This window comes from Penicillium citrinum (assembly GCF_028827155.1).
Source record: "Penicillium citrinum strain IBT 23319 chromosome Unknown utg000002l:1.0-3833315.0:1.0-3834789.0, whole genome shotgun sequence".
NCBI lineage: Eukaryota > Fungi > Ascomycota > Eurotiomycetes > Eurotiales > Aspergillaceae > Penicillium > Penicillium citrinum.
This window is the reverse complement of record NW_026622687.1, coordinates 2577753-2599599: the sequence shown is the minus strand read 5'-3', so window position 1 is coordinate 2599599 and position 21847 is coordinate 2577753. Positions and strand designations below refer to the sequence as shown.

Sequence of the window (21847 nt, the reverse complement as noted above, 5' to 3'; positions counted from 1 at the left end):
GATGTAATGTCGCAGATCCATCTGATCACCCCGGATGAAGCCTTCCATCCTCATCTTTGCTGGTTCCAACTGTGAGAATCAGCCCATTTACACCACGCCCCGCAGCTCCTCCCCCCACACGGGTCACTTGCGCACTCGCATGGCCTGACTTCTTCCCTTTCAACTATGATTTCTAAATGGCGCAATCCTATAATAAAAAGCCTTGGCCCCTTGTTTTTCCTTCCTGAAATATTCTTCTGTATTGATCAGCCTTGAAATTTGGAAAATTTGCCCTGTCTGCCTGTGACCTCCTTCGATATTCAACACTGTATACCTTTAAAACATCGGACATCACGCCACCCTCCTACGCAATTATCAAAACACCACACCGATTCTCCTCTTATTTCAAATCACGCATTCCAGCTTTCATCAACTCCTCCTATTCTATCCAAAAAAATGGCTACTGTCGCTGCACAACTGGCTCGCCCTACTATCCGGCACTTTTCTGCTCATCGTCCTCGTCCTGACAGTCGCGCAGCTCGCGCAGTGACAACCTCTTGCTTAGCTGCCGCTGTAGCACTACCATTCGTCCCACCAGCTTTAGAAAGCTCGCGCCAGAAGAGTTCTGGATTCCCAGATGGCAACAAGTGAGTACCAATACTGAACTTGATCCCCAGATGAGGCATCTGCAGGCCATCACAATACATGCATGCGTGGAGTACGGAGGAAAGTATGCTGATGCTCGACAGGCCCCACCCCCCGCTCTGCTTTCATGCACGCTAGTCGGATCGCCATTCAACAACCGTAGCGTACATCTTTTGAATACTGGCATTTCTACTGAATTGTTCTGCTACTCGGTGCGGGCGCCGAAATGGGACCTTGATATGATGCATGATGTTGGGGGCGTTTGGAAATGGGAGTTCTTTTTTTTTTTTTGTTTGTTTGGTCATCGTATTTGCTATTTTTTTTTCTGGGCTCAGTGCATTTTTTCTACTCTAATCAGTGATCAAGACACTGCATATCATTAAATACCGGAGACACCTGGTGACCAGTCGAAGCTACTGCATCATGGTAGTTAGATAAGTCTCAAATCACATGAACACCCATCTCGGGCATATGTATAGCATCTACCAGTAAACGGCGGCAGTGGCGTCAAAAGTAAGATCTACTATGAACTAAAAAGAACCACAGAGTAGATTTAAGCTTGATCGACGCGGCAGTACCCTGATGTACCCCAGTCCGATCAAGCTCGACATGACAGAAAAAAACACGGACCACCTGGGGATCCTATGTCACGGACCATTTAATAAAATGTCGAGATTGCGTCTAATATTCGAACAGCGGCACATAATTTACACACCCAAGCATGTACATTTTTCCAAAGAACCCCAATCTCCTTAACTGAACCGGTTTCCACGAGGGGGACGGAATGGCTCGGCCGTTTCATATTTCCCTTTTTCCAACACTCGATCATTGTCCGTCATCGGCTCATGACGGGTCGGCGCCGGGTCATGGGAAGCTTCAGCACTGGGTGAAGCGACATCGTCTGCGGCATTCTGGAATCGAGTCATATTCGCTCGCTTTAAGCTGGCATCATCATTTGGATCCAGTGTGGGTGCGTTGATGGCGGCCTGCCGCTTGTGATCGTTTTCCATAGCTTTGAGCTGGGCCTTGCGCTTCAGCTCAGCTTCGAAACGAGCTTGTCGATCGGCATTGATTGACTGTTTGGCAAAGTAGTAGGCCCCGCCGCCAGCTGGATGAGAAGAGTTAACCCTGGTGATATGATTGAGACTCATTGTCCAAGCTTACCGACGCAAAGGGTACCCCAGCCAACCCTGAATTCGAAATCATCCTCTTATCAGTATACCATTGTCTAAATGTTTCAATTCTCAGTCGGGTGGGAGAATTCTCACCAAGTAGACCGAATCTATTGTACCATTGTGATTAGAGATATGCTTCAGATACCTGATTAAAAAAAGGAGAGAGAGAAACGTACCGTATTCATGATTGTAGAATGACTTCAAAGCGAAGAGTGTCCGACTTGAAGTTGTTTCTTCTACGTCAGCCACTCCTTCGCGGCCGAAACTCGGCTGCGTGAAGGCGGTGTGAGCTTAGTACAGCATCAGTTGAATTGATCAAGTTGAAGTTGGATCTTGTAAGGAAGAAAGTCTTCAGTTTTGAGAAATGAATTTATGAGAGCTCCCTATGGAAGTTACTGATAGAACAGAGATGTGGTTTAATCATCATTGGCACATGTTGGCACATTTGGCACATTTGGCTAATAGCCTACGCTCCTTGGCTGCCTGAGTTGGCCGAGTTCTGCCTCAGGCTGCTTATCAATCCGTCGAGACTGATCTTTGCCTGTATACGGTTCACTGCCTTCGCCTCCTACCACCAATACCGTCCTTCCTTCCGGACACCTCCTCAACTCCTCGCTGTTTACTGGAAATCTTCATAGGGCTCTTTCTGATTCTCAGAAGCTTCTTTGGTCGCTACTCAGTCGGCAGACGGCCGCCTGTTTTCTGCGACTCGGCAGTCTCGTGGCATGCAGGCTTGAACTCGTCGTCAAGAGGGCGGCTATCGCCTCATCTCATAGCATTTTTATCATCAAATACCATCCTAGGAAATACATCCAACCCTGCGATTCTCTGAAACATCTGCGCGATGCCTCCTAAACGCAAGGCAACTGACAGTAAGCCCATTAAACACCTTGACAAACGAGCAATAACTGATTTCAAATAGGTGGTCGGTCAAGTAGTACTTCGAAGCGTCCCACACCAGTTCCAGACGTGACAGAGATTTCCAGCAGCGATGAATACTCGGATCCGGATGATGCGCCGGAGGGCAAGGACAATCTGAAAGGTATAGTGTAGCAATCGGCTCACGCCCAGTGAAACCAGAATGCTAAAGATGGGACGCAAAAGAGGTCGTCAACAAATTCTCTTTAGAGTCCTTCAGTAAACGATCGCAAGTCGACAAGACCGACCCGAGATTTGGCTACAAAGATTTGTCCGCCCTTCCTCTCAAGCGCGACCACTACAACCGCCCATTATGGATCGAGCCGGTAAAAGGCACGATCACCCTCGAAAGCTTCTCCCCGTTGGCACCTCAGGCCCAGGATTTCCTGACGACCATCGCGGAGCCGTTGTCCCGCCCGACTCATCTTCACGAGTATCGCTTGACGGGACACAGTTTATATGCGGCGGTATCTGTTGGATTGAAACCGCAAGACATTGTTGCATTCTTAGATCGTCTTTCGAAAACGCCGCTACCGGAAAGTATTCGTGCTTTCATTATTGAGTTCACCAAATCATACGGAAAGATTAAGATGGTTCTGCGACACAATCATTACTACGTTGAAACGACGGACCCCGAAATGCTGCAGCGACTACTGAAAGACGAAGTCATTGGCCCACAGAGAATTGAAAGTACGGAAGGAATTATTGAATCAGCAGCCCCGAAAATGGGTGGTCTTGTTATCCCCGGAACAAAGGATGCGGCTGGTGTGCGAGAAACAGGCACTCAGCAAGAAGCCGCGGCTGCCCCGAGGACCGAGAACCAAGAGGCTGCAATGGATTACGGAATAGATGACGTTGGCGAGGAAGAGAATGAAGAGGCGACCACCTACAGCTTCGAGATCCCTGCGGCTGGCGTCGAAGTGGTCAAGGCTCGTTGCCAGGCAATTGGATGTCCGGCCCTGGAAGAATACGATTTCCAGGGAGACACCGTCAACCCTAATTTAGACATGGATCTGAAGCCTGCCGCGCGAATCCGTTCATATCAGGAGAAGAGTTTGAGTAAGATGTTCGGTAACGGGCGAGCAAAGAGTGGTATCATCGTTCTTCCATGTGGTGCCGGCAAGACTCTAGTCGGTATCACCGCGGCGGCGACGATCAAGAAGGGCACAATCGTGCTCTGCACTAGTTCCATGTCCGTTGTTCAATGGCGAAATGAATTCTTACGTTGGACAACGATCGACCCAAGTGATATCGCCATCTTTACTTCGGACCACAAGGAGAAATTCAAGCGGTCAACAGGTATTATTGTTTCCACATACTCCATGGTCTCTCAAACGCGAGCGCGTTCCTATGATGCCCAAAAGATGATGGATTGGCTTCAATCTCGGGAATGGGGTATGATGATTCTTGACGAAGTGCACGTTGTGCCCGCCTCAATGTTTCGAAAGGTCACATCTGCGATCGCTGCACAAAGCAAGCTTGGTCTCACAGCCACACTTCTTCGTGAAGATGACAAGATTAAGGATTTGAATTTCCTTATTGGACCAAAACTTTACGAGGCAAACTGGATGGAACTTGCTGCACAGGGTCATATCGCAAAGGTCCAATGTGCAGAGGTGTGGTGTCCAATGACAACGGAGTTTTACTCCGAATATCTACGGGAGAGCTCAAGGAAACAGGCTCTGCTATACATCATGAACCCACGGAAGTTCCAGGCCTGTCAATTCTTAATTGACTTCCACGAGAAACGAGGCGACAAAATCATTGTGTTTTCCGATAACGTCTACGCCCTAGAGCGGTATGCCTTGAAGCTGAACAAGGCATATATCTACGGTGGAACACCGCAGAACGAGAGAATGCGTATCTTGGAAAATTTCCAGCACAATGAACAAGTGAACACCATCTTCTTGTCCAAGATTGGTGACACCTCGCTTGATCTGCCTGAGGCTACGTGCCTCATTCAGATCTCATCCCACTATGGTTCCCGTCGTCAGGAAGCTCAACGTTTGGGTCGTATACTTCGGGCTAAGCGTCGTAATGACGAGGGCTTCAATGCGTTCTTCTATTCCCTAGTGTCAAAGGACACCCATGAGATGGTCTATTCGGCTAAGCGCCAAGCCTTCCTAATCGATCAGGGTTACGCATTCAAAGTCATCACTCATCTGCAGGGCATTGATAATTACGAAGGAATATCCTATGCCACTCCTGCCGAACGTCGAGAATTGCTTCAGGAAGTCATGTTGCAAAACGAGTCATCTGCCGATGTGGAACAAGTGAACGATGACTTGTTCTCAATGCGCTCTGCAAAGGGTCGACCAGGCAAAAAGCCGACCGCTAAGCGTAGTGCAGCTACCCTCAGTGGTCTTGCTGGCGGTGATGACATGGCATACATTGAATACAACAAGAGCAAGAATAAGCAGTTGAAGGATAAAGGTGGCCATCATCCGTTGTTCAAGAAGATGCAACGAGACCGTGAGCGACAACGAAAGGCGCGGGAGCAGGCATAATATGTTTGGACAATATGGACGAATCACTGCGCTCTTATTCTTGATGCAGACATAATCAATGTTGGGTTTTAGTACAAAAAATACAAGAACGAAGAAACTCAAGACAGAAAGAAATTGTATAAAACAAGATGGAACAGAGTGAGGACTGAGCGTGCTGATTTTCTCATTCTGCGACGTGGATGTAACCAAATGGAAGCTTTGTCTTTCTTTTTTATTTTTAGGTTGCCAGACTGAGAATATACCCAATCCAAATTCTTTATTTTTATTTTTATTTTTTAAAAAATACAGCCTAAAGATCCATTTCCAATAAAGACCGGACTAGAAGACATAACGGATGACTATTTTCTAATCCTCAAGTGTTTTCATCAGTCAGCAAGCCCGGTCTAGCTTGCTCCGATGACGTTAATTCGTATTCTCGGAACTCCTCAAGCCCCGAAGTCCCCGCTGAGCGACAGGGTCCAGTCGACTACCGAGTAGTAATACCAGAAACTTATACATATGTATCGTATTCCCACTAATTACTGTGCGCTGATAGGCTGTTCAAGCTGAGGGACCTCTGAAGAGCTTCCCCAGAGTCACACGGACGCCACTACAAGCTTCGGTGTTTGCCCTCCGACCTTTGTAATGTGTCATGCTGGTATCATTGTGCTATAAATACAAGCTCTCTTCCCTCCACTGCAGAAACTGAAGCAATATTTTAGCTAGTCAGCGAGCGTGGAATGATTAGTTCCCGAGCTACTATACCGAGGATACTTGGAAAGTACTCAACCTCCTATCTGCAGAAACCGACTCGGTTATTGTCTTCTCGAAGCGCCCGAACGATACTGGAACCTCGTTTGAATTTCCGTATCTCTAAGAGTACGCATTACAACTTGTTTTCGACGATGGCTACTGCAACGGAGATTCATTTGTCTCCTGCCACGGACTCGGGCGTATTCGCTGTTCAAACTACAGAGGATGCGGCGCGTGTGGCGAGCGAGGTATTGCAGGAGGACATGGAGAATCACCATGTCTTCTTCAACGACCAAGGATTTCATAGTATGTGAATCCAGATCAATTTTTTTGACGATTTGACAACTTACATTAACTTTGAATACAGATCACATAGTACATTTAGTCTTGAGTTTATTCTCTCTAGGCGCATCACCCGATGAGATTCGAAATGCCTACGTCCGCAATAAGAACTACCAGAGACCTGCTTTCCCCGTAGACAGGAATATGGTCGAAGCTCTGCGAGATACGAAAAAGTTTCAGGAAGGTCTCTTTAAGGAGAATTATTCCAATTACTTGGCCTTTTTCCAAGACGAGATCGATGCCAAGGGTGTTGGTGCCGTGCTGAACGAGTACGTTTTTGCTGGCGATGAACGAGCGGAGAGTATGATGTCGAGGTTATTTGGAGGTATGATCTTTAATACCATTACACAAATCTATTGAGGCTAATTCATGGTATAGGTCTCATCCACCCACTCATTCATCTTGGGTTCGGGCTGGAATATAATCAACCTGCCATTGTAGCCCAGGCACTTGCTCAGGCAGCCGTTCATGAAGATTGGATTGGACCGGAGTATTTCGTGCCTGCGGAGAACTTAGCCGGTGGAATCGGGAAGCGAGGATCCAAATCCTTATTTCAGCTTTTGAATGAGATTCGTACTGATAAAAAGCTGGCTCAGAGCACGAAGTTTAGTGATGGGAATAAGATTCGCGAGGGTCCATTGCATCGTGCTCGTGATGAGATGCTGAATTATGCCTCTCAGTATACCGTGTCCGAAGATCAGATTGAAGAGCGGGTTGCTGATATGATTAATACCGTTTGTGAGTTACTTTATTTCTTTTCCCCTTCTGAATTACTTGCACACGTTTCATCGTTGTTTTTGAAATCTTAGCAATGGCTGATATGATTTAGCTTATTACACGGGTGCTGCCCAGAGACCCGACAAAAACGTCAAAATCGATTTCTTCCTAATCCACTGCGTCAATTCATCGATTTTTTTCTCCAAAATTGTCCAGCTTCCTTTCCTAGATACTCAATCCAAGCTCCGGTTACTCGAATGGAAAGGTCGAATGGATCTCGTGATGTATGTCTCGCGCGGTTCACCTGAACTACGTCTCAACGAAGTCACTCAATACCCAGTGACGAATGACTGGTCTGGTGTCTTTTCACACTGTATCAAACATCCTGGAGATGATGGACACTTGGTTAAACTCGTGAGAGCATTAGCTCATGGGGAGAAAGTCTGTGAGGTCGTTGACAAAGATTCCCAAATGCCTATTGTTGGAGATATGTGGTTGAAAATTGGTAATATGGGTATGTTTATCCACGCATTCTCTTGGTATCTAGGGATTGATTTTTCTAATTCTTTTTTCTTTCTTACTGTACAGCTGTTGACTCCACTGCCGATGGAATTGACGATGGGGCGATGTGGATACGATCGACGGGATTCGATGAAGCGTGGGCAAATCTGTCTGGGCGTTCTCGTTTGTGATACAGTACTGTATTGTTGGAGGAGAGTAGGCGTGATGTGAGAGTTGGAATCATACTGGTGTTTTATTCCGTACCAGGCCTTGTTTCATGGTAGCACTGGATTAATATCCCAGAATATCACGATCAATTGTTTGTTGGATGTGAATTAGTTGAGCTAAATTACTAGTAATAACACTATTACAACAACTTACCCTCATATACTAAAACATGAGTGATAATGATCAACCATACATTAATAGGAACACTGATACTGTATTCATCCAACTCAACATTGACGAGTTTCTGATAGCCTCGGCCGAGCCACAAACTGTTCGGGCCCGCTTGGAAGTATGGAATTCGCCCTAAAAGCTGCAGTGGGTCGAACTATGACGCGCATGATTCCTGCTAAACACGCGATCCGTCAAGGATATGGCAAGAGAAATGATTTTCAAGTGATAAAGGATAGTAGATATTGAATGCTTTACCTCTTCTATAAACAGGAGAAAATCAATCAAGAAAAAGCACGAAAAACGCCGAAAAAAAAGAAAAAAAGAAAAAAACAGGCGGTGGGGCTCACGTGGCGAAGTGGGGCACCCCAACAGCTTCACTCCTCGACTCAACTTCTCCATCTTTTCTTTCAATCTTCAGTTATGTCAGATCGCAAATCAGAGAATACAGACACTCCAGTAAATACCAGTCACACCGAGAACAATCGGGATTCGAAAATGCCTCGCGACGAGGACTGGAACGACGAGAGCAACCCTTTCGTCGCCTTCCGACGCTACGCCGATGAGCAGGTCTCTTCCTTGCTTCAATCAGTCACAGGACTCCCATCAAATATCTCGCGCCCTCAATCGGACCGATGGACCGTATTTAATGAGGATCATGGATATGGAAACATGAGATACCGGGAGCGCAATGGTGGCGACGGTGAAGGACAACACCATGACGCGCGTGAGCAGGGCTTCGAAGGGTCATCCTCATACGGTCAAACGAACAACAACACTCCAAACAACAACGATGACAACAGTGGACGCAATGACTCGAGAGGTGCGCAACCTGGGAAGCCTCATGATAGGCTTTCGCGATATTACAACCAGGAGACGAACCAAAATTCCCGCAACCCTCACGATCTCTTCGGCATCGAGACATTTTTCGACCGCTTTGAGGATCGATTCTTCCCCTTCTCTCCTTCTTTCCTCCACCCCAGCCAACGCTTCTTCTTCCCGGACATGTTTGAAGACAGCAGCTCGCCCACCTGGCCCCTCACATATATCACATTTAGCCCCTACTCGCCTCTACATCTAGAGCACCAGGCCCACTACCGCGCACAGCGGGACCAGGGCGTTTTCTCCTCTATAATGTCGTCTTTCCGGCCAGAGTCAGACCGCGATCCAAACGAACCACAATGGCGGGAAGCATTTGAGGACCTCCTCCGCCTAGAAAATGGCAAAGCAATGTTGGACGAGAATGCTTTAAAAGCTGGCAAAAATGAGAACGGAACGGAGTGGTTGCAAGGTCTTGTGAAGCGTGGAAGCTTGGGTGATCGTTGGAAATACATCTCAGGAGGCCCCGATGGCTCTATACAGTCCGGTATCACTTTCACAGGGCACAGCGAAGATGATCGTACTGTACCCGAGTCTACACAAGACAGCGGCACCAAGCAGAACTCAGAATCGGAGAACCAAGGATCTGCCACCGAACTGGATATGTATGAGCGTTTCTTGCGTGATATCGAAGAACGGGAGCAAGCGCTTCTCAGAGGGGAAGTTGGAAGCCCCCTGGTTCGCTTCCTACTCGAAGAGCGCCGTCGAGAGCGCGAGCAATACAACCGGTCACTAAACGACCAGGATGAACAGGGCACCGAAGATGACGAGACCTGGCTGGATCTTGTTTCCGGCGGTAATCGCAAGTCTGTGCCTGAAACACCGGTCGAACCAACTGGTGCGAAGCAGATGGACGCTGCACAAGAGACCACACCAGTTCGTGTCATTTCGACAATGTCCCGAACGGAACGCCAACGACTGGCTGATGGCTCTGTTGAGACTAAAATTGTGAAGACCAAGCGCTTTTCTGATGGCCGTGAAGAAACTGACGAGTCCGTTGAGGTGTCTCATCCGCCCTCTCATAATGAGGGCTTGAGTGGGTCGAGTAATCAGTCGACTAAAGGCTGGTTCTGGAAAGACTAAACACTCATGTTGTCTTTGATCTTGATCACCATGCTTATATAAAAATTTCCAAATTGGTCTCATCTAACCGATTATATGACAAACGAATATCTACCATGAACAGCTCATCAGCGTGCTATAGCTATTTCCTTTCATTTGTGGTGTTTTTGCTTCGGACTTTCTCAGATTTGATCTCTATACTGGATTTTCTCTTTGTATCTATTTGGAATATCGAGTCAAATCATTCACCTGGCTTTACAGTTCCTTTTATGAAACTGGTGTGTGTACACATGTTCAGTAGGACCTTTTAAGACCAACTTGGAAAGATGAGCCGTTGCCGAGGTACAATTAGGGACTGTTGAATGAGGAGACATCATGGTCATTACCTTGAAGTCTTGACAATTCTACACCAATCCTCTTAGACACCAATTAACAATATTCTCCGAGTTAACCATGCCATGGGCATTCATGGGCATGAGTATATCGATTTGAATATTATCAACCTATAAACATAAACATCTTATGATTTTAGTCCCAAATTATGCACTTGTGCACCTGCATAGAATATGTTGAGTCACGTGTGTGGGGATTCCCGGCTTCCGTCACTGTAATACAGTATTGAAACCTCCAGGTGCCAATTTACAGCGTCTTTCGGCCCAAGTCCGAGGAAATATTAGTTATTATAATACACCGGCATCGTAAATTGAAATGCCGAGCTGATTAATCCAGATTCATCCCCGCGATGTCGGCCAGTCTTGAGGAGAATCAAGGTCAAATCAATCGTTGATCCGATTTTATCGTTCTTCAGCTCCTTGCATTCCTCCCCCTACAATACAATTACGTCAAATCGGACCGGTAGAAATTGACCGACCAGCATGAGCAACTCCTCTCAACTCCCCACTCCGGCACACACCCTCGCCGATTCAATGTTATCGCGGCGCTTCGGCAGAGAGACGGTGAACTATTTCTCCAGTATGAGCCACAAATGAGGAGAGAAAGACAGTGCGAGCCAAAATAAAAGAAAAAAGCATGGCTGAACAAATACAGGCTCTCCCATAAACCGACTATCGTTTTTGCGCTCCGAACATCCGTTTCTCTCCTCGGCCTTGAAACACCCCTCTACCAAATTCGTCTTATTGAACAATCTCGCCCCTCTCACCCGATCCCCGTCTGAATTATACACTGCCAAATACGATGAAGTGCGCAAACTGGTTGCCCCGGATTTCTTCGATCGGACCGAGGAGGACATGATTAAGGCGTTTGATTCGCGCAAGACAACCCCTACCTTGATCTTCCTTGGTTTGGACGAAAGTCGTAAGGAGGGTGGTATGGCGTGGAAGATTTATACCGGTACCCCGTTCTTTGCCCTGGATGTGACACCCCGTGGCTCCGAAGCGCAACAAACAGCCGCAAAGGACGTTATCAGTGCGTTGGAAGAGCAGGGATTATCCTTCTTCCAGACTCGAGTTGTCACCACGTTCACTCCAGACGAAGGTATGTGTTATAGAATCGATCACTTTGTGGATGAGAACAATCCAAGAATCCAGTCGAAACTAACAAGTCATACTTAAGCCGCCATCTACGCACAAGCCCGCGCTTTGATGGACTGGAATAACAGGAATACCTTCTGCGGAACCTGTGGTAACCCAACGTTATCCGTTAACGCAGGAACCAAGCGCGCCTGTCCGCCCAGCGATGCAGCGCGTGAAGCGGATGGAAAAGCAGTAGAGCGTCCGGCGTGTAGTACACGCACGACAATCTCCAATCTATCATTCCCCCGCACCGACCCCACAATCATCGTGGCCGTTGTATCTCATGATGGGAAGCGAGTTCTGCTAGGCCGTTCAAAGCGATTCCCACCAAACTGGTACTCTACGCTAGCGGGATTCATTGAACCAGCCGAGTCTATCGAGGATGCTGTTCGCAGAGAAGTGTGGGAAGAAGCTGGTGTGACGCTTTCGCGAGTTGTGATTCACTCTTCGCAGCCCTGGCCTTACCCTGCAAACCTGATGATCGGTGCAATTGCCCAGGTGAGTGAGCCTGCGCATGAGCAGATTAACTTGGAGCATGACCCGGAGTTGGAAGATGCGCGGTGGTTTGATGTTGAAGAGGTTCAGGAGGCGCTGCGGGTTGGTACGAGTGATTTGAGCGGTGCAGCTGGCCCGGAATATAAAGAGGGGGGGCTGAGATTGCCGCCTGCTACTGCTATCGCGAATCAGTTGATTAGATCTGCAGTTGATGCGGATTATTTCCGTGGAGAGAAATGCTCCCTTTAGATGGAGGTATTTGGGTTAGTCATATAGTTCAAGTAAATATCATCAACATTATAGGTATAGAATAGATGTTAGTTTGGAGATGTTGGAAATACGCGGTACAGATATGTCAATCAAAACATTCATTCATGCCATATGTATTTCATTCATCGTATTTCACAGTCGAATTAAAATAGGAATTTACCTCATCGAGTCGCATACACTGTTCCATCACGCAACTCATGAATACTTTCTCGGGTACTGGGAGACCCAACCTCCGTGTAGCGAGTACCATCTCGAAGTTCATGAATGGTAACTCGACGATGACTATTCCGCGAGCGACGTAAACCACGAGAAGACAGTATCGAGTTTTCACGAGATCCCGATTCAAGACTTCCAGCCTCACTCGGAACAACACTACCAGGGCTCTGCTCTCTCCCCAGACTATCCCTTTCAATTGCTGCTTGCAGCTCACTATCCGCTAGCATGCCCGTGCCAACCTCGTTGTACCACGTTCGTAAATCGGAAGCGAAGGCTTTTTCTTCTAAGGCATATTCAACAGGTGGGCCGTTCATCTCTGGCTCAGGATTGTTGTCGTCGAATACAGCCCATGAACTAGATTCGACGCTAACAAGAATGAAGGAGTGGTCGTAAGTGCGAACCTTGAAGTCTCGCAACAGAATGGCATTTCCGGGGACAATTGAGGGGAAAACGGATTTTCGACGACGGAATATTTGAGCTTGTAGAGTGGTTCCTGCCATGGATGGGTCGGTAAGCTGGATGGTTATGAAAAAGTCCTTAGAACCCGAGGTGGCTTTAGCAATTGGGGTTGTCTCATGGACAATCGATATGGTGTCCACCAAAGCATTGTAATGATCGATGAGCGTAGCCAAGGGAGCGAAGTAGGATAGCTTGCTGCGTAATCCAGGAGCGTGACGGTCAGGTGCTCGAATTTCTGGGATTAGGACCTTCGGAGCTTCAGGAATCTCGTGATTTTCCACTATGCTGCTCTGGAGTAGGTCGACATCGGCGACGAGAGGGGAGTCTTCTCCTTCTTCGTCCTCTTCATCTTCATCTTCCACCTCTATAGACTCTGCAGCGCGAGGAGAGAGGTCGGAAGCTGGTGGAATGGAGACATTGAGCTCTGCAGGCGGTGCCTGAGTATTTTCTGGCCGGGCATTTGTTGTCTCATCGGGAAGTATGGGTACTAGTGCAGTTGTTGCTACTTGAGTAGGGTCTGGAGTCAAGAGCTGGTGGCTAGCGGCATTTGATGGTGCTTGCAGGTCTTCAACAGGTTGCAAGTATTCCTCAAATTGAGGCTCAATCGCTGATTGTAGCTGAACCTTCTCCCCCTCATCCTCCACAGAGTTCGCTTCTTCATACTTGCTTGATTCGTGACTTGGCTCGACGAAAGAGGATGGTGGCAGCGTGTGGTGATCGCCTGTGCCATCGAATCCGTGGTCTTTCCTTTGCTCAGTTTCAGAGACGGTGTCGGGATCGACGGGGAGTCGCTCTGACTTCTCTTCAGCCTCTTCTACATCTGGACCATGGTCAATGCCTGATTCTGATCTTTCAACCCTCTCAGACCCGTCGTAGACTTGACTCTCCGCCTCCTCGTCATCCGAGCCAACCTTCATTTCCTCTTCATTTCCTTGTCCTTCCTCCTCCTCCTCTTCTGCTTCTTCCTCTTCTACTGCTTCTTCTTCCTCGGAAACCGACTCATCGATTTCATAGTGATCCCGTGGCTCAATGGAATATCGCTGGTCCACGCGATGATCTCCCGCCGTCAAATCCACCGAAACTTCGTCTTCATTGAGGTCACTCTCATGGACGCGGTCATCTTGGTTAAAATGCTGGTCCTCATCACCTTCCGACTCTGCACTTTCCACTCCTTGATAAGAAGCCTCGTCTTCATCCGCAGACCAATCTCCCTCACTATCCATTTCGCCCATGGCTGAAAGTGGACGCCCTGGAGGGGACCCTCGGCCATGGTCTAAGAGTTGCGACTGCGGGGGCACAACCGGCTCATCCTCGCTGTCACTGTCGAGCACTATAACTTCATGTTGTGAGGATTGTGGTCTGGTGAAGTTCTGTGCCTGTGACTCTTCATTTTCTTCTTCTTCTTCTTCTTCTTCTTCTTCTTCTTCAGAATATATCTCGTTATCGTTCTCATATTCGTTCTCCTCCTCATCCTCGTAGTAAGCATCGTGTGAATCGTCGGCAATGTCGTCACCGCGCAAGTCATCTTCTATATCATATTCACCCGCCCTGTTTTCTTCGCCGTGGTCATCATGTGATGCAAAATGTTCCGAATATTCAGACACTGCACTTGAAATACCATCGCCAGCCTCATCGTCCCCAGAAAAATGCTCCCCCGGCCCGTTTTCTACCAAATCGCTCTCGACTTCATCATGCTGATTCAGCTCCTCCAACACCGAGTCTCTCGTCGTTGATGCCGGCACGATGCCTGCCGTGATTTTCGTTGCGAAAGCCTCGCTACTAGCTTCCTCCATGGCCGAAAGTCTTTCGGTTATCGTGGTATGGCCCTGCATTTCTCTCACGGCTTGTAATTCATCGATCTCGCTGAGTTGTCCAGTTTCGAAACCGGATGTGCTCTCTTCAAGTTCATCGGGCAATCGTTGCACGGCAGAATCAAAGATATTTATCGTCGCATCCGCCAACATGCCGGCGTTAGTCTCCAGCAATTCGGTCTCCTCCATGGGGATTGCAGGGTCAGCCTGACTCCGAGTCTTCGTTTCCTTTTCTTCATTTAGAATGTTCTCCTCCACAATGGGCGTTGGTTGCTCGTGCAACTCAGTCGATTTATCTTGCTGGTCTTGGTTGGTAGCGTCGATATTGACATCAATTGAAAGGGATTGAGCGTCTTCAGCCTGCGGAACTGCGTGAAGAGGCGAGAAATACCCTTGAGCATTGTTTTGATTAGAAACAATCGGAGACGGAATCGGCAGCCCGGGCGATGGAATCGGTCGAAGTTGAGGTGTATCAGTAGGCAAATGCAAGGCCGACGTAGCAGAACTATTCTCAAATAGTCCCCCAGCAGAAGTTTGACTTGGAGGTTGTGCTCTCTGGCCGAATAGCCCACTGGCGAACTCGAGCGATGGCTTTGCAAATACACCTGAAGGCTCGATGAACGGGTCGTCCATAGGTATTGGCTTCTCCGGTTTTGATATTTCATGGCCTAAGGCTGCCTTTTCCGGCTGCACGTTGACCGACTCGTCCTCTTGATCCAAATTCACGTCTTCGTCTTCATCGAGTACATAATCCCAATCCACTGGCTCATCGCGATCACCTGGGCTTTCGGGTTCATCCAAAAGCCGCCAATCCTCTCTTTGCAAGCTGTACCGTGGGCGCTTCCTGCCTTTACCGGGAATAAACCCATCTTCTTCGGTGAAAGGGTCATACGCGGAGTCCAACGTTTCGCCATACGAAGAGCGCGCTGAGCGTAGGAAAGCAGGGGAGCCCCAAGCACCTACTCCATTTGCGACGAAAGCATTGTCTGGGTTGATTGAAGCCACACGAGGAGTTGAGGGTGGTGGCAATTCAGCTTCATGCGTCTCCGAAGGGGCTTCATCTATGTGAACTTTGGACTGGTTCCTAGAATATTGAATCTGATAGAATGTGAATGAGTACATGATCTTTCTGCGACGAGCGCGCAACATTGGGCTTACCTCAAGCGACCCTCTATTATTGAAATGTACATCCCATGCAATAGACCTTCCTGGAGTCTGAGTCGCCGCGCTATTTTCAACAAATTCCAGACCATTTAGTGCAAGACTAACATGGTCGCCAATTCCAACTAGCGATCCAGCGACCTTTTCTGCGACGCGCCCATGGAAGACGACTTTCACTTGTCCATTTGACCGACGCAGACGGAAGTCCGGTTCGGCGAGAAGCAGGGCAAAAGATTTCGTTGAAGATGAGTATGGCCAAACCAGGGTGACTGTTGCTGATATGCATTTCTCCTTCGCTTGCTCCAGGGTTGGGGATAGCTGCGCGATTGGAACTTTCGTCAAAGACGGCCGCGCATTCGGCGAAGACTCCTCGGTCGCGTCCATCATTGCGCCCGCGATATCGGAACTTTGATAATCATGCCGTAGTTATATGTCAGGTAAATATATTCATGTGGTTGAGGGTTGGCGAAGATCAGATCGGAGGAGACGCGAGTTAAAAGTTGAAGTCGCTCTGGAGGAGTTGCAAGCTGCGAAAACCGCGGCGTTTGGAGCTTGGTCGGTATTACAATAGTATTGATACCGTTATATACGCAATTTGACCGTGTAAAGATGGTACTGCGCTTACACAACTTATAATCAGTTCAAAAGTCTCATTCCAATAGATTTCTGCTTTCTTAAATATTGCGAGAGGATAGGAATATATTTATTGCAAGTCAATAAATCGATAAAATCAGCTTCATCAGAGTTATTGAGCTGCCCTAACTAATAACAGCATTTGGATATGTATTCCGATAAGTTCAGGCACAACTCCACTATGGCGAATGCGCTTGGCCCCTCCTCTTCTTTCCCACACATCTCTCGTCTTCAGCTCAGAGGTAGACCTTGAACCAATGGCACTTGTAAATACTGTGCGTCGAGTGGCAGTCATTGGAGCTGGTCCCTCTGGTCTGGCCGCCGTGAAGTAAGTCAGTCTGGTTTATGCCTGTCCTACATGAGTTGATACATCATATGAGAGGCATGGCGCTGACATCGGTAGCAGGTATCTACTCCAGGAAAAGTATTTTGAGCAAATCGATGTTTTTGAACAAAGGAGCTCAGTTGGTGGCGTCTGGAACTATAGTCCCAGCTCTACCAAAATTGGATTGACAACATCTGTGCCACATGTGAATCCTCATGAGCCCGCCGAGAAGCCGATATGGATTCAACAACCAGGAGGCAACCAAGAGGCTGTCTTCGTATCTCCATTATATGAAAAACTCGAAACCAATATACCAAAAGAGCTCATGCGATTTTCGGACAAATCCTTTCCAGCAGACACACAGTTGTTTCCCAAGCATGGCGCTGTCAAGCAATACCTGGACGAATATGCTGAAGAAGTCAAACCTCACATCCACTTCGAAACTCAGGTCGTTGATGTGACGTTGGACGATCCAAAACTGAGTACTTGGAACTTGAGAACGACAGATCTAAAAACCGAAGCTGAAAGCACTCGCACATATGACGCAATTGTCGTGGCTAGTGGCCATTACACTGTCCCACACATCCCGGAGATCCAGGGCATCGATGCTTGGAACAAAGCATATCCAGCAATAATCTCGCATTCGAAATTTTACAACACGCCCGAGTCGTTCCGGAATAAAAAAGTCGTGATCGTTGGAAGTTCCGCCTCTGGTCTTGATATTGGTGGTCAAATCAATGAAGTCAGTGAAGGCAGTATACTTGTCTCTCAGCGCGCAGAATCATACCTGGCAGCCTCTGCTCCAGGTGACAAGCGTATATTCCCAGAAATAGTTGAGTTCCTTCCTCCAGACACTCACAAACGAGCCATCAAATTCGCCGACGGTCGTGTGGAAGACGAGATTGATGCCGTGGTATTTTGTACCGGCTATTTTTACTCATATCCGTTCCTGTCATCCCTTCGACCTGCCACCGTCACTCATGGCTGGCGGGCTATGAATGTTTATCAACAAATATTCTATATTGATCACCCGACATTGGTTTTCCCCGCTCTTGCACAGCGAGTCATACCTTTCCCGATAGCTGAGAACCAAGCAGCTGTTTTTGCCCGTATCTGGTCAAATCGGTTGCAGCTCCCATCAAAAGCTGAGATGCATGATTGGGAAGCCACTGAAGTGAATCTGAAGGGGGATGGAAAGGGATTCCACTTGATGCATTTCCCTATGGATGCCGATTATCTTAATTTCCTTTACGATTGGGCAGCCAAGGCGGAAGCACGTCCAGGGTTGGATCATGACGGACAAGGGAAAATGGGGACATATTGGGGCGAGCGAGAGAGGTGGGTGCGTGCTCATTTCCCAGAAATTAGAAGAGCATTTGTCCAAAAGGGTGCCCAGCGAAGCGAGATTCGGACTCTGACAGAGGTTGGATTCGATTTTGATCAGTGGAAACGCGAGAATGAGCAAGAGATCTAATCCCTTGAGCTTGCGTACTTCTACACTAGAGCATATTTCTTTTAGACAAGCACAGGAAGATCGTGATTTTTGATAGATGAAGAATAGATTCCCCCTGTCTTCCACATTGAATTGTGCTAGACCTAAATAACTAGCCTCCAAAGTGCTTTTTCAAGACCGCCCTCTTCTCCTCACGCTACTAGACACGAATCCATAAATAGCAAAAATAGAATGAGAAGGAATTGCTTGTAAAAGCGAAATCATTCTCAAATAACTTTGCTGCACACTTTTTCTGATGAACAAGTATTCTACTATACAAATAGAAATTCCGAGTTATCTCCGAGAGGATCTGCAAGTAGGAGATGAAATCACGTGATGATGTGCATGATGCGCCGCGCCCACGTCGCCGCGGCGATACTCTCCTCTCTCCTCCACCACCGACAGTCGCCCGTTGAAACTACTCTTTTGCAAGCAATATCGAGGGCAAATTTGTTGCAGAAGTTGTTTTATGGTAAAAAGGTATGGTTGTTCTTTCATCAATCGTTGTACCCATGCTCCTGTTGTGCCATCATCCCATCGATCTCATGCATACTACCGAGCAATCCGTGGCCACATATTAAATGTATAATTTATGACTTTGCTCTCAGTTTCAAATAATGACATTTCATGACAGGCTTAACTCATTACTGGTCTTTGACATCCACTGTGGGTCTTATTCCTCCGCATCTCGAAAGTGGCTTGACAAATATTCAGCTCGAGTCCAAAGGGATTGATGCTCAGTGAATTTGCTGTCGCTTTGTTCACCCCAAAAGATTTGTTCGGGGTAAGCTAAAAAAAATTCGAGTGGAGAGCCCAGCCGATAATACTCGGCGGCTTCGCTAGATTGATATATCCTTTCCGATCATCTAGCATTTCTCAATTGAGAAACGCTCACTCTACGAAGTTGAGATCACGGCTCCAGCTTCGTTGCTTCGGAAAGTGCACGCACTTCTATTTCAGTTGTAAAATCTGAAAAGAGCGAGCAGTGTCATTTTTTACGAGTGTTGCTTCTATTACGTAGTCGACATGGACGATAAACAAAGCAAACCCTTTGTTGACACTCCCTCTTCTGTCGGTGATATCGAACCGTCGGTATCTGAAATTCCTGAACGAACGATGCCGCTTAGTGTCAGGCCTGATACTGAATCGATTGCTCATGCACACACCTCCATTCACCACACGCATGCAGATTCGCTGCTGCATGCGTCCCACTATTCTCTTCAGGGCCCCATGCAGACAATTCAACCAAGCGATCTAAGCGTGGGGAACGTAGAGGAATCTGCCCCCGGCTTCATCAACCTTGGGCCATCCGAATTTGCCATTACTCTTCCGCTCGATTCTAGACTGAAAGACGAATATGACCGAGTATTGGGGGACGCCACAGAGGATATACGCCGGTTTCTCGTCATGTCGAATCCAGCCGCCCAGATTTCCGACAATGATGTAAGAAATGTTCTTTCTAATGCCAGGGGCATTGGCTCTTCGTTGCTAACGATCCATTTTAGCGAGATTATTTGATATCGCGCATGCATGAAGTTGTTTCTCGATTGAACAATGTCACATTGCATCCGGATCTCAACATAGCCCATCATTTAACCTTTAACGATTCCAAAATTGACAACGAAGCATCTTGGGCTGAGTACTCGAGCTCAAAATTCTATTTCCTTGGCCACTTGATTGAAATGGCCAGCTCGCATGATATCCATATAATCATCGAGGTCCGTGGTGAAATGAAGCAGAAACTAGTCGAGCGATATTTGGTCGGGAAAGGCTTCACATACTCGCGGCCTCGCGAAGAGATGGGCGGCAATGTTGAAATGTCCCTGGTAAAAGGCCAATTGAGCTTCGGAATCCATTCTCACGAAGGTGTACGGGACCTCATAAAGTCACCATCTGCCATACTCGTTCTCGACACGGCATTTGACCCGAAGAATCCTGCTGTACAACTCAGGCGGACAACATTCACACGCAATAATAACCTCTTACCGGTCATTTGGCTACTTGTTTCAAATTCATGTGAACATATTGAACGTTGCCTTCCAAATCTCCCCGAGGCTGATCGACTGCGTTTACTATTGCAATACACAGCGCATCTTCATGACGATGTCGGCGATCTTCAAGATAATGCATTGGGCGTTCTTGAGGATGCTGAAGAGGTACTCATTTACTTGCGAGATGGGTTGGCCACCTGGCCCCTGCCTATAATTGAGCCCTTGCCAGTAATATCACCTGAAGACTTGGAGTCGTCTACCCCGTCGACTGACGGCCAAATGCCAACATCTCAAAAGCGTTCTTTGGTAAGTTTTGATACCTTTCCCGATGACTGTCTCCGCCTCGCTTCAGACTAACCCGTTGGTATAGGACGAAGATAGTGAGGACTACTCATCAAAACGCACGCGGATTCTGGACGATAGCCAACTTACTGAACCAACTAGACCTCCGACCCAAACATTGGGCCGGGATCTTCAGTCGTTGGAGAAAAATATTATTCAGATGCAAAGTACACATGCCACCGAGAAAGAGCAGATCATGTCAGAACTCGTGCGAGTATCATCACGAGTGCAAACGCTAGAGAAGGCTTTGAGTACCCTGCAACACCGCTACGAGAGTCGCACCAAGGAGCTACATCAGGTCCGCCAAGAGCGCGATAATACCACTGAAAGCAAAGTATCCCTGACCCAGCGTGTTGAGAGACAGAGGGAAGACATTTCCAAACTGAAGGAAGAACGCACGCAACTGAGACAAGAACTGGAAGAGTCTCGCCAGGAGCTTAAATCGGGTGGCGGCACTTTGGCCGAACTCGAAACGGCGCGCGAGGAAATACGCCGCCTGAACAAGGAACATGCTGGCTTTGAACGAAAGGCTGAGTATGAACGAAACCAAGCTGAATACACTCGCGAGCAATATCAAAACGCATCTACGGTGGCCGCTCAGGCTGGAAATGAACTCCGACAGCTGCGAAGTGAGAACGAAGCCCTGCAGCGAAAGGTAGAGGCGAATACTGCCCACCTCCTCCAACTCAATCTGAAAAATGACTCCGAGATCCATCTTGCTCGAATCAACGAGCTGGAGTTGACACTAGCTGCCAGAGATGAAATGCTACAAAGGAAAGAGGAGGAATTGCGAGACATTCGTAAGAACCGTCCATCCACTCGCTCGACAAGTACACAACCCCGGAGTCCTAAAATCACGGCTAATAGCCGACCTACTAGCCCCGGGGTGGGCTACAATGGCAACGGCAATGGGAATGGTCTAGCAGGCCGTGGGAGTGCGCTTCGATTCAGCTCGGAGACGTTTTGATAACTTGTGATGAAAAACCAAGTTCAATTAGCGATCATCATCTCCAGAACTTGCATTTGAGCGATTTTGTGAACTTTCCATACGAGGCCTCGCTCGTTCCTCTTAATCATATAAGCCATTTTTTGCTTATTTAACATTTTGATTTTCCCTGTTTCCTGTAGGTTCTCCAGTCAATGGATCTAGAACTACCTCGCCTCTTTAGAATACGACTTTGTGGTGGCTGGCATGTCTCCTAGAAGTAAACCCTAATTGCTTCACTTGTGACATTCTACTACACTGTATAGTCGATGACGCATGCAT

General features: G+C 47.7%; 9 protein-coding genes across 9 annotated transcripts; 7 read left to right on the top strand and 2 right to left on the bottom strand.

The window, feature by feature from the left end:
* Positions 1 to 435: 435 nt before the first annotated feature.
* Positions 436 to 762, top strand: N7469_002793 (uncharacterized protein; the record flags this gene model as incomplete). The annotated part of the gene is made up of 2 exons (XM_056641713.1): positions 436 to 626; positions 729 to 762. 2 exons carry the CDS (start codon positions 436 to 438, stop codon positions 760 to 762), a joined length of 225 nt encoding a protein of 74 aa, XP_056504207.1.
* A 614-nt stretch (positions 763 to 1376) lies between these two features.
* Positions 1377 to 1984, bottom strand: N7469_002792 (uncharacterized protein; the record flags this gene model as incomplete). Its single annotated transcript, XM_056641712.1, has 4 exons — positions 1377 to 1732; positions 1789 to 1814; positions 1893 to 1906; positions 1976 to 1984. 4 exons carry the CDS (start codon positions 1982 to 1984, stop codon positions 1377 to 1379), a joined length of 405 nt encoding a protein of 134 aa, XP_056504206.1.
* A 659-nt stretch (positions 1985 to 2643) lies between these two features.
* Positions 2644 to 5224, top strand: N7469_002791 (TFIIH/NER complex ATPase/helicase subunit SSL2; the record flags this gene model as incomplete). The annotated part of the gene is made up of 3 exons (XM_056641711.1): positions 2644 to 2671; positions 2722 to 2841; positions 2904 to 5224. The coding sequence occupies 3 exons, from the start codon at positions 2644 to 2646 to the stop codon at positions 5222 to 5224; spliced, it is 2469 nt and encodes an 822-aa protein (XP_056504205.1).
* An 884-nt stretch (positions 5225 to 6108) lies between these two features.
* On the top strand, positions 6109 to 7707 carry N7469_002790 (questin oxidase family protein; the record flags this gene model as incomplete). The annotated part of the gene is made up of 5 exons (XM_056641710.1): positions 6109 to 6262; positions 6324 to 6623; positions 6677 to 7036; positions 7128 to 7529; positions 7604 to 7707. 5 exons carry the CDS (start codon positions 6109 to 6111, stop codon positions 7705 to 7707), a joined length of 1320 nt encoding a protein of 439 aa, XP_056504204.1.
* A 703-nt stretch (positions 7708 to 8410) lies between these two features.
* On the top strand, positions 8411 to 9874 carry N7469_002789 (uncharacterized protein; the record flags this gene model as incomplete). Its single annotated transcript, XM_056641709.1, has 1 exon — positions 8411 to 9874. The coding sequence occupies one exon, from the start codon at positions 8411 to 8413 to the stop codon at positions 9872 to 9874; it is 1464 nt and encodes a 487-aa protein (XP_056504203.1).
* An 854-nt stretch (positions 9875 to 10728) lies between these two features.
* Positions 10729 to 12129, top strand: N7469_002788 (NAD(+) diphosphatase; the record flags this gene model as incomplete). Its single annotated transcript, XM_056641708.1, has 3 exons — positions 10729 to 10825; positions 10901 to 11347; positions 11426 to 12129. 3 exons carry the CDS (start codon positions 10729 to 10731, stop codon positions 12127 to 12129), a joined length of 1248 nt encoding a protein of 415 aa, XP_056504202.1.
* A 182-nt stretch (positions 12130 to 12311) lies between these two features.
* On the bottom strand, positions 12312 to 16184 carry N7469_002787 (uncharacterized protein; the record flags this gene model as incomplete). Its single annotated transcript, XM_056641707.1, has 1 exon — positions 12312 to 16184. The coding sequence occupies one exon, from the start codon at positions 16182 to 16184 to the stop codon at positions 12312 to 12314; it is 3873 nt and encodes a 1290-aa protein (XP_056504201.1).
* Positions 16185 to 16687: 503 nt separating this feature from the next.
* On the top strand, positions 16688 to 18229 carry N7469_002786 (putative flavin dependent monooxygenase; the record flags this gene model as incomplete). Its single annotated transcript, XM_056641706.1, has 2 exons — positions 16688 to 16758; positions 16837 to 18229. The coding sequence occupies 2 exons, from the start codon at positions 16688 to 16690 to the stop codon at positions 18227 to 18229; spliced, it is 1464 nt and encodes a 487-aa protein (XP_056504200.1).
* A 1044-nt stretch (positions 18230 to 19273) lies between these two features.
* Positions 19274 to 21547, top strand: N7469_002785 (uncharacterized protein; the record flags this gene model as incomplete). Its single annotated transcript, XM_056641705.1, has 3 exons — positions 19274 to 19690; positions 19753 to 20544; positions 20609 to 21547. 3 exons carry the CDS (start codon positions 19274 to 19276, stop codon positions 21545 to 21547), a joined length of 2148 nt encoding a protein of 715 aa, XP_056504199.1.
* Between the last annotated feature and the right edge of the window lie 300 nt (positions 21548 to 21847).